The sequence below is a fragment of the Saccoglossus kowalevskii genome, chromosome 18, assembly GCF_978046115.1.
Source record: "Saccoglossus kowalevskii chromosome 18, keSacKowa6.1, whole genome shotgun sequence".
Lineage (NCBI taxonomy): Eukaryota > Metazoa > Hemichordata > Enteropneusta > Harrimaniidae > Saccoglossus > Saccoglossus kowalevskii.
The window spans coordinates 22786351-22798352 of record NC_140658.1 but is presented as its reverse complement, the minus strand read 5'-3'; the positions used below and the strand labels follow the sequence as shown (position 1 = coordinate 22798352).

The window sequence follows — 12002 nt, the reverse complement described above, 5'->3', positions numbered from 1 at the left end:
TTCTCAACTTGGCCAAGTCGCAGGTCGCGCACAGGAAGTCTTTGTGTGGATATATATGGAACGGTCCAACGAAGGGTCGCTGTACCGTGTTGCCCGAAACTGACACTTTGACAGCGAAGTTTCGCCGGAAACCGATCTCTGGAAATTAAATATATGCGCAATGTAAATATATTAATGGGTTATCGACACTTACCGTCATAGTAATAGCAAACTTTCTTCTTCGAAGTCGACTGCAGCGGAAAAGCCATGCTTGTATGTCGGTCTAAAACACATACAAGCGACTATGCAAATTTTATGTACATGAGCTGATCTCCGACGAAACCCGAACAAATCCGATCGCACAAGAGCCAAGTTCGAGTCGAGTTTGTGTCAAGATGGAGAAGATATATGATTAAATTGATAAAACGATATTCTGTTATGGAATTTCTGAATGGTTTTATCAAATGTACGAATGCAAATTTGTACACTATTTAAATGAGTATTCTTCTGCTACGTTTCGTTATTAATACTCTCGGAACTCTTCGGTATGTCTATTTTTGAGGTCAATAACAAATGTGCGAGCAACATATTTATAATGAGATATTGGTACCTGAAATATAATAATTATTGAAAAATGTTCTCAAAATATTACCGCAGATCTTAACTGAATTGAATAATTTACGTGCTAATAAAAAAGTATGTAATTAGGATCATTTCCCATCGTACACCACGGTGAACAATTGTGCTTGTGTTAAGAGGTCCAATATATTTCCTCTCGCTATCCGTTTACTGGTGCGACATATGTGTCAATTACCATGCACAATTTTCGTGCATTTCAAAATACATTCATTTAAATAAATATTTTGTCAAATTACATACACAACGTTAAAGAATTTGAATAAATATGGTGAAATAAACTTAATGGAGCAAGTGATGAATGAATTACCGGCAACCTACGGAGTTCTACTCTACCAGGCGATAGTTTTACTTCCTTGTGTTCGTCTGTCTTGTGGAACTTCTGAAAGTTGTGCCTTCGTTTTTATGTTACATAAGTTGACACCCTGATGTGACAGTACAATAGTTTGGTGAGTAATATCGTTTTCCAACTGCCCTGTGAGTTATTAATTCAACTTACACTTATTTAGAATAGATGTCGGCCAGTAAACGGTTACCAGTTTAGTGCAGGTGCACAATCAATAAAGAAGTTGAAACCGGGAGTTGAAGTTCGGGAAACTTGAGCTACACTTTCAAAACAGTTTCGGAGCTTAACATTTTTTAGTTTACATTTTCCGGGCATTGCCATCGACGTGAACATTTGTTATGCATTTTGAACAGACTTTGATCTATGAGAAATTTTCATTAAAACGCTGGGTTGTTTATAGGATTGGTTTTTGGGGTTGTTACTTTCCTTCTTACTTGATTAAAAAACAAAACAATGTAAAACAACAATGGACAGATTAGTTGTTTAAATATCAAGAACAGCAGTATCCCATGAGACCATTGTGCAATCTTAGGGAGTGAGAAGCCCCGATTGAAGTAGTTGCCCTATGACATATCGTAGTTGTTGTTCCTCAAAATACTATTATTACTAGCCATGGTAAGACACCACCATGCACTGTAGGGTTTGTATGCGGTTTAATATAACTAATGATGCATTTATAACAAGTTTTGGTATTCATATAGTATTAAACAGTAGTCATTTCATTTAAACTGTCTGTGTCAAATTCCATCAACAAATAATTTACCATTCTTTTTTGGCTAGTTGGACAATTATAGACTCTGAACTTTGACCTTTGAACTTGAAATATTTTCATCAGAAGGATATTTTTAAATAAAGTATTGCTTTCAGAATATTAAATTTCAAGACTGATTTGTTTTGAATCTATTATGCCTAGATCATATTACCTGATCGACATTATTTCTAAATAACTTGAATGTTCGAAGAAGCGCAATGCAAAGTAGATCAATGATGAATCTTAGTTTGTCAGTATTCTAAATACACTGGAGCCAACAGACCCATGATTATACCAGTACCTATAAATATTTATACTTCCAACTACTGTAAAATACTTTATTTTAGCTGGAATTAATTTTCGCTGAAAAGACTTTTTCGGTATTTTGTATGGAATTTATTTTCAATAATTTTTGACAAGTTTAATGTAAGATGTAGGAAAAAATTTGTGTTTGCTGGATTTTATTTCACTGAATCATTTCTTCAGCGAAAATACCGAAAATTAATTCCAAGTGAAAATAAAGTATTCTACAGTATTTTCTTTTGAAATAAGTCTCATTCAAAATGCTTGGATGTCAGTCAGACAATTTATGACTAGTTGACACAATCCCACCTTGCCATGAGCGACAGTATTACACCAAATCTGTGATGTCACTACACAAGCTAATTCATTGTGTAACTGCTATTTGGGTTTAAAAAATAATTTACATTGCTTTGTTGACTCCTGTGTATATGAATATGCACATATACATGTACATGTATATATGTTGTTTCTTCCCACTGCCTGTGCACGTATTTATATATCAATAGTAATAATATAATGTTACAACTGAGGAAAGGGAAAAATGTCAGGCTTCTGCTGGGAGGGGAGACAATGGGGCACATAACCCCATATTCAATTGATAATTATTTGCATTACATTATGTATTTTCCTTTTCGGGCAATAATAATAAGTTGTTGTTGTTTTTTTGCAGGACATTTGATAATAATTTCAAATTAACAGAAATATGCATATTAAAATATCCCATACCAATTTTTCCATGCTCAGTTCAACTCCTGAACTGTGAAAAGGTGAAGATCTTTACTTTAGATAGCATGCTGTACTGTAGTAACCTTGCTCATTGTAAGCCATTGATAGCATGGGATGACTTACAATCCAAATCAGTATCCAGCAGAGTTTAAGGTCACAATACATGTGATCTCAACTCTCACTATCAAACTCCAGTACAAATGCAAATTATCCCATCCCATCATTCTACTGTATTTATTTGAAAAATCACCTACTCCAAAATATCACCCATGGGCAAGGTTTCAGCACCTGTGCGATCTTTTGGTGCCACAAATACAAATAAATACTGAAAAAATAACTTTGTTCAAACATTTTGGAAATTACAGTACTCACTGAAAATGCAAATCAAACATTCACTGAAATGTATTACAAATACAACAATACTGATATGCTTTTATTTTGCTAGTAAATTTTTTTTTATTGGCAATAATCAATTTAAAATTTTGAATATTTTGTGTATGGGATTTTAGATTCACAAAATTTGAGGCTTGCTCTTGTTGCATCTAGCTATGTAAAAAAAACAACATTTTTCCAGACAATACCAGGAAAGTCCACAAACAGGAACTTATGGATTGACCTCTGTGTGCGTGCTTCTTTGCGTCTGAACCTATATCTTAGGAATGCCTGTACCAATTACATTCAAACTTCACACATACAGAATATTACACATATGCACACCATTTTGTTTTACGATCTGATTCAAGATGGCCGAATGGTGGCTATTTTTGTACTAAAATCAGGCATTTCTGGCATTTCAAAACCAGATTTTGTTCAAACTTGGTACATACATTGGACATTATGGGACCTTGATGCGTATCATTTTGCATATCATATTCATTATACATCATGTACCAGAATTATATACAGATGTACTGGTTTGACCTTTCAATTCAAAATGGCCAAATGGCGGCCATTTTTCTGCTAAGAAATCATCAAAAATCAAGCATTTCTGGAATTCTGAAACCGTGAAACCGGATGTATTCAAAATGGCTGACTGGTGGCCATTTTATTTTAATTATTGCTGTTCCAGAGCAATATCTCTCAATATAGACAAGTACTCCTTTGATGATCAGATACAAGATGACTGAATGTCAACCATTTTAATGTTAAAAAAGCATCATAATCAAGCATCAGCTTCTGAATCCATATCATCCATGTTTTTGGTTGGCACTATATTGCTATAAAGAAAACTATATATCTTAAATTTGATAACTATAGGGGACTGTGCCATGCATGGCTTGTTCCATGCTGATAATACCATTTAAGTAACACAGTGTGGTATACTACTATTGACTATCTCTCTTCATTCTATGAGTTTTCTTTTTAGTGTTAAAAAGATGATTTACAAACACCTTTGCCTGAAATTTTAAAATTGTGATTATTCTTTATGTACTGATTGAGATAATAATTCTTTGATGCATATTCCGAGACTGCAAGCCAGGATTGCAAAAGCTGTGATGAAATTTATTGATTTTTGACTCTTTGCAGTTGGGAGTCTTTGCAGTTAGTGTGTCTGTATGTTAGTGTGTGTGTGTATGTGTGTGTGTACGTGTGTCCGTCTGTTCCACTGATATCTCAAGAACCATACATTGATTTTTGATAAAACTTAGTGCATAGATGCTCTGGGCCAATGCGCAGATTTGATTAGGTTTTGGTAAAAATCCATGCATATTAATTACCTGATTTGCATGATAATTAGCTGATTTTTAGCTGTTCCATGACTGTTCCACTGATATCTAAAGAACCACTTATTGGATTGTGATGAAACTTGGCACATAGATGCTCCAAACTAATGCGCAGATTTGATTAGTTTTGGGTAAAAATCTTTGCAATATTAATTACCCAATTTGCATAATGATTAATCAATTTTCGGCTTTTCCACTGATATTTCAAGTACTAATCATCACATTTCAATGAAACTTGGTACATTGATGTCATAGGACACTGCACAGACCTGATAGTTTTTAGGGTAATATCAGTACATATTAATTACCTAATTTGCATAATTAATTAATTTTCAGCTTTTGATATTTCAAGTAGTAATCTGATCACATTTCAATGAAGCCTGGTACATAGTTACTTAAAGTATAGAAAGTTAAAGTGCCTGTGAAATGGCTGCTATTTTCACGCCTAAAATTATCAATTGGTACATAAATATTATTAATTTTTATGTTTCTAAGCATGAATTATTATTTTTAAGTGAAAAAATGTGTTTTAAACTCAGTCTATGACAACTTTATTTTTATATATTTTAAAACGAGGCTCCTCATTAGCTTCTCATTTGCATACATAAATTCCCCTTGTGACGTCAGAAGGGGAAGTCGCATGGCAGCTTGCATTGCCGATACGTGTAAATAAGGCAAATTTCTTGTGCAGTTTTCTCGTCTTTGACTATATTGTCACTTATGCACTTGTTTGTCGAGGAAGAATGGACCATAATGAACACATAGTATCAATTGTTGTTGCATGAGGTTGAGTTAGATGCGAAATATGTCCGTTCTGGTGTAGCTGGTCACCGTGATCGTCACCGACACCGGCGCACGTTTGTACACTGTTGCTGGACAAAATAGAATTTGACGTCGGAATTATCTCGTTATTTAGCAGGTTACTAGGCACGTCACTACACTGTTTTATTTCATCGATCGTCTGAGTAAAACTTTCAAAATTAAAATAAAAGAGAACATATTTTGACATTCTAAACATTAGACTATAGTGATCACTATAAAATAATTAAAAAAACGACAAATCACAGTTACTAAATAAATGACAGCCGCGTGGAAATAAATTGACATTTTGTTGAAATAGGTGAACGCGTCGGGTCACGGCGAGGACAAGTGCGTTAAAAGCGGCATTTAATTGGATAACAAAAGTAATCGAGATCGACACACATACAGATAAATTCAGAGTGGATTCGAGTTAGCGTGATCCATGGCGTGATTATCATAATTATAACATCGTATTAAAACTTTATTTGGTGAAATACATTGACCAAGCCCGGATTCTTATTTCATAAATTATTACGCAGATCAAGCTGCAAGCATGGAGGTAAAAAAGAAGAGAGGTGTGAATTCGACATTCAACACCAATCACCAAACAATTCAGAAACTTTTAGCCTTCGAAAATGAAAACAGTTAGCAGTGTGTAAGGGCTGTGTAATTTCCTGTTTGTCCGACGCTTCGTTTTCGTGTCACTGTCAAAATTATTGCTATCTTTTACTTAACAGGTACTAAATGGTCTCTATAAAACGATAACCAGGATCGCAAAAAAAGTCAACTGATTTGAAACACTTGCCGGACGTCTCTCTCTCTTCTGAAATCCGCCTCGGTGATCATGGGCTGGTCCGGAATCTATTTCTTTCAAAAGTGTTGCGCCAGGTTTACGTTGTCGGCGTTTCTCTTTAAACCTAGTCGTTTTTTTTTATGGACGAGGACAGTTTTTCCCAAAAAAAAGAATCTAAGGTTAAGTGATGTCGCACCTTCGGATCGATTAGAAATGTGTGAATACTTATACTACGACTATACGCTTCACTGCAACTGCCCACAACACAACATCTAAAAACTCTCTCTCTCAAAAAAAAGAAAATAGACAAAAAAAAAAAGAAAAAACGCCGACCGAAAAATGTATATCGTTTAAAAGTATACTGAACGACCAGTGTTATTACGGCTAAAGGGTATGACTTCCTCTCACATTTTGTCATTTGGTGGCGCACTTTTGGCGAAAGTCGGAAATCCGGAAACCGTCGATCGTTTCACGATAGGTGGGCGTGGCTACAACACGAGAAATATCCCAAATTTACTTGGATACGAGTAATCATTTTCAGCAAAAAAATCAATAACTACCCTTTTCAGTGGGACACAGATCTAAAATGGGAAACGTGAGGGTGGGCATTGCACAGGCACTTTATGGACTGTGCAGACCCCTGATTAGTTTTGGGGTAAATATTTGTGCATATTAATTACCTAATTTGCATAATTAATTAATTTTCAGCTTTTGATATTTCAAGTACTAATCATATTTCAATGAGACTTGATACATAGATCTTCTAGAACTATGTAGACACGTGATTAGGGTAAATAATTGTGGATATTAATTACCTAATTTGCATAATTAGTTATTTGTTCATATTAATTCTGTAATTAGCATAACAATTCATAATTTTTTTGTTCTTTAATGTTCACATTAGTTACCTGATTTACATAATCAGTTTTCAGTTTTTCCATCAATATCTCAGGTACAAGTAATTTTAAATTTTGAATGTGTCTTCAACACTCTCAGCACACAGGAGTTCTTTCTAAGCTTTCTTTGATTATTGGGAGTGATTCAATACACAATAACAAAAGATATATTTCAGTAGCGTTTCAATGCCACCAATCATTTTTATTTGATATACGATTAACAAAACAACAAATAATTTGTTGTACCAATTACCCGTATATGTATATTCATTTACAACTCGTATTGCTTTAATGGAATTGCATTTCCAATAGAAATGCATGGAAATCAAAACCAAAAACATTTTGCTGGAAACGAATCTATAATGTAATGGCATGCATTCAGGGATCAAAATTACGGGTTGTCAGCCTGTCCTAGACAGACAGATTCTGGCTGGGGCATGTAAATGTACAAATTGCCTATCCCTGTAAACAGGTGGAAAAAAGGTATCAAGGTTTTTACTAACCATCCGATTTTGTTGCTAATGTCCAGAAAATTGCTTTTGAAGCCTTTAAGACTTATGAAATGATGAGTCAGGAATGACAATTTTATTTTTAAAATTATGTTGTAATTTATTTAATAGGAACATCATCGATAATGGAACTGGCACTTTTATTCTACAACCTGTCCAATGGAGAAGCAACTAAATGTTTAATATCAAGCCCTGTTATTACTTAATAGTTAATTAATTCCAAGCGAAAATAAAGTATACAATATTTGTACAATTTGATAACAGAAAATTAATAATTTTTTACTGTTAAAAAACAAGGACAAATTATTAAATTTAAATGTCAACAATCTTTGAAAAGGAGTTATCTATTTCACATTTCACATCTATTTAGCAATAAATTGTAAATATTTTTATTTCTATTGCCAGTGCATTTTCTGCTCAAATAAAAACATTTCTGTGCTGGTGTAATAAAGTTTCTTATCTATAGTATAGTATACTTAACTTATTTCACAGTTTGCATACGAGTATGTAAGACTGTTTTAAAGAGGAAGCAATACTAAAGCAATAGTCTGTTTCAGTAAAGCAATTTGATGTGTATTGTAAATCACTGTTACCTAAATTTACCATATTTACTATTTACCATTATATAAAGTTCAATGAAAAAATAGATCAGAAGTTAAGAATGAGCAATTGAAGTTATTTTATATCCAAATACACATATATAAGCATGCTATGTAATAGTTTGCTATAAAGGTATAGTCAAATCCTGTTGTACAATGTGGCATATACAAGTAAGTACCTTTTTACTACCGTATATCACCCTCTTATTGTAGGATAAACAATCTCTTATTCAAGTCCCCAGATCTTCGATCGATTTAAAGAGCAGTGGTCATCGCACCACATCCTGTCTGATATGGAATTCATAGCATGGGCTGCCTGACGACCACATTTTTTACTTGTTATATAGTAGTTTGGGCTTCATTGTTTATGTGTGGGCCTTTTGTATTAATGTTATTGTAAAATTTGTATCAGAAGCCGCATCCCTAATAGAAGTCGCACACATTCATTTTGAACAATTGATACCAAAAAACTGTGATTTCTCATATGTGTAGATATGTAATAGAAGCCGCATCCTATGTTGCATTGTACCATTTTAATAGAAGCCGCAGCTTCAAATACAGATTTTACAGTAATACTAATAGGCATAATTGTATAAAAAAAAATAAAAAAGCTATTTTTGCTATAACACTATGAGGTTGGGTATAGTGTTTGGTATAGAATGTATCAAATAAATCTCCTTTTGAATAATTCAAAAGAAATTGCTAATTGCAATCCAGAAATTAATTCTCCATTCTATTCTTTCAAAAGTAAATTTAGCATCAGGCTTGCGCGTCTCTACAGTCATGTACCGGTACATAAGAAATAAAACTACTTTACATAATAATAATAATAATAATATAACAAATAATTCTACAAATAAAGTGTTTCTTTGTATTTTGCTGTTGCGCTAATGTTACGTTTCATTATTAAAATAAGATTTTTGGAGCCATAATTCCTGGGAATCTGCATCTCCAGGTGCATCTTCGGCTTGTATTCACAAATTTAAGCAAATACTTTTGATTCAGACTCATTTACAATCAATGGAAAATGGACTAGTTACACTTTGAGATCATATTATATCATATTATTTTGCGAATGATTCCCAAAATTGACTCTGGTGCTCAAAGGGTTAAAAACCTAAGACAAAGCTATCAATGAACACAAAGTTATACAATCCTATATTCAAGTGGCAAAGTTCCTGTTGTTTTCGGTAGAAATGTGATAATAAAATCCAGTGAATATACTTTTTTCCTATATTTTACATTCAATTCATCAAAAATCAGTGAAAATAAATTTCATACAAAACACCCAAAAATCTTTTCAGCGAAAATTGATTCCTACTAAAATAAAGTATTTTACTGTTTTTAATTAATGTTGGTATTCTTGGTATCTCTGACATCTTGGTATTTTAAGGATGTACTGGTATTAGGGCTTTTCAAGAAGTAAAATTCATACTAACTATTTTTTTGGAAAATATCAAACCATGTCACATTTTTTTATGAAAGCCCATAGTTTATACTAATGTATAGCTCCATGTTATGAGCTACGTTTAAGACACTTAGGGGATCCTTTGCCGTTTTAATCAATCATATCATAGTAGGATGGGCTATGGATGACAGGAGCCAGTAGCAAGGATAGTAATTATCACAGACTGGCCAATCAGAATGAAACCGCGTATATTTGGATTTACTGGTCAGTTTTGCAAATTTTGTTTGAGAGGCTACATCTCTGCCTGCTGCTTGCTCCCACCCTCCCATCTCTGTATACATCTTGATCCCTGCACTACAACAGCAGTTTAGATATTTACCGGTAGCTTTATTTATTTGTTATATGCATGCATCTTAATATTTATTTTATTTATAAGAAGTTCAGACTATTTATTTTATCTATGGGAAAATTTATATTAATAAGTTTATTTACACATTATTGACTACTTGATATGTATACAGGGTATTTCATTACATGTAAAACATATCCAGGAAAAGATCAGTTTACAGTTGTTTTCTTTTTGCATATTTACATGTCAGACCGTTAAGAGAAGGCCTGATAAGTCAAATTTACTTTGGTTTGTTTATTTGTTACATAGTAATATATTTTTTTACTGTATTAATAGTTTGTAGTGTTAGGGGAGGGGGGGGGGTATATTCATTCCTACCACTAGGGTAGGAAGAAGAGTTGAATAAAGTCACCCCCTAGGGTAGTTTAAATCCCAACCTTGTGTTCTATATGCTGTTGGTATGTGTGGAGGACTAAGTACGTTAATTAAAAATAAATGGTGCATTATATGCAACCTCGTGTGGTCATGTGACTTCTAAGTAAATAAATCCTATAGTGAAGATTCAAATGAGTACTGTGAAGAAATTATTAAAAAGGGATACAACAATTTTGTAGAATGTAGAATAAAACATATCTTCAAATGTTGTTTGTTTTTATATTCAGATAGCTAAATCTTTAGAATGTGTAAATTTAACAATTATCGCTGATGAAGTTTTGTTCATACAAGTATATACCACATGTACAATCTTGGGAAAAAAGTGAAATATTCTGATGAGAGTGCTCACCGAGTACCCATAGTACTCTTTTTGATTGACCAATTATGAACAATGATGTACTCTAATAGATGAATAGTAAGGTTCCTCTATTGATATGATCATAAAATCTTCTGTGACCAATGGCAGGACCTATAACTTAGACCTGCCTGGACGGATTATATTCAAACTTCATACATACATCATACATAATATTATACATATGCACATCAATTTTTTTCACGATCTTATTCAAGATAGCTGAATGGCAGCCATTTTTGTGCTGAAAAAATCATCAGAAATCCAGCATTTCTGGCATTCCGGGACCGGATCTAGGTCATTTATGGTTTTCATTCAAACTTGGAAACATACAATAAACATTATGGGTCCCTGATGCACATCATTTTGTTTTTCAGATCAGATTAAAATGGCCGACTGTTGGCCATTTTGTTTTAATGAATGTGGTATAGTGCCATATCTGTGACATGCTTTGACTGATTATGTTAAAATTTTATATATATATATATTATACATCATGTCATAGATGTACAGATGTATTGGTTTGATGATCAGATTCCAAAATGACCAAATGGTGGCCATTTTGTTTCAATTAATGCTGTTTTGAAGCAATATCTCTCAATATGGACAAGTACTCATTTGATGATCGGATACAAGATGACTGAATGTCTATCATTTTAATGTTAAAAAATCATCATAAAAGCATCAGCAGGTAGTACCAGGAGAACTTCTCAGATTTGTTCATTTCATGGGATATCTTTAAATTCTCTAATTTTGATAAATATTTTTGGTAAAATGTGATATTTTTGACTTCTTGTTAGAAACCGCAAGTCTGTTTGATTTGATATTATACATAAAGGTGATATCTTCAACAGTTGAGCTATCTCAGCCAAGAGGCTGCTTTTTTTAAATCATAGTTAGCAAATTAATATATTCGACCTCAGAAAGGCCCATGGTGAAAACTTCAAATGATAAAATGGCAAAATCTACAAATACACCAGTGCATTTTTGCACGATGGCACACAAATCTGTGTGAACAAAAATCTTTGGTGTGTTAATACTATATGGTTGTACTGTAGTATACGCAGTTGTTTTTTGTTTGTTTGTATACATAAGGCCATTCAAACAAGTTTGTTGTGGTAATCGTGCTGAATACGATTCACATCACAGAAATCCAGATTTGGGTTACAGTGTCAGAAATCCAGACTCGTCAACACTGGCATTTAGGTGGCTCAGGAATGCATTATTTTAATGACCAATTTCCATTGGAGAATAATATGAAGTTATTACACCTCAAAGTATGCATGAAGACAGTACAGTGGAAGTAATGACCGACGCACAGCGGAGGTCGATGCAGCAGCATACTGTCTGAGTGCATACTTTGAGGTATCCTCATAAGAATCTTATTATTAT

The 12002-nt window shown here is 33.4% G+C and overlaps 2 protein-coding genes across 2 annotated transcripts in view; one reads left to right on the top strand and one right to left on the bottom strand.

The window, feature by feature from the left end:
• LOC100375702 (putative histone deacetylase 1-B) overlaps positions 1-307 on the bottom strand; it is a 28166-nt gene extending 27859 nt beyond the window's left edge. The window contains exon 1 of the mRNA XM_006825515.3: positions 194-307. Within this exon, the coding sequence (XP_006825578.1) occupies positions 194-248 (55 nt within the window). The 5' untranslated portion in view covers positions 249-307. The remainder of the gene's footprint in view (positions 1-193) is intronic.
• Positions 308-958: 651 nt separating this feature from the next.
• LOC102802340 (tyrosine-protein kinase Yes-like) overlaps positions 959-12002 on the top strand; it is a 34459-nt gene continuing 23415 nt past the window's right edge. Inside the window, exon 1 of the mRNA XM_085493433.1 lies at positions 959-1064. The gene's annotated coding sequence lies outside the window, so the exon portion shown is untranslated. The remainder of the gene's footprint in view (positions 1065-12002) is intronic.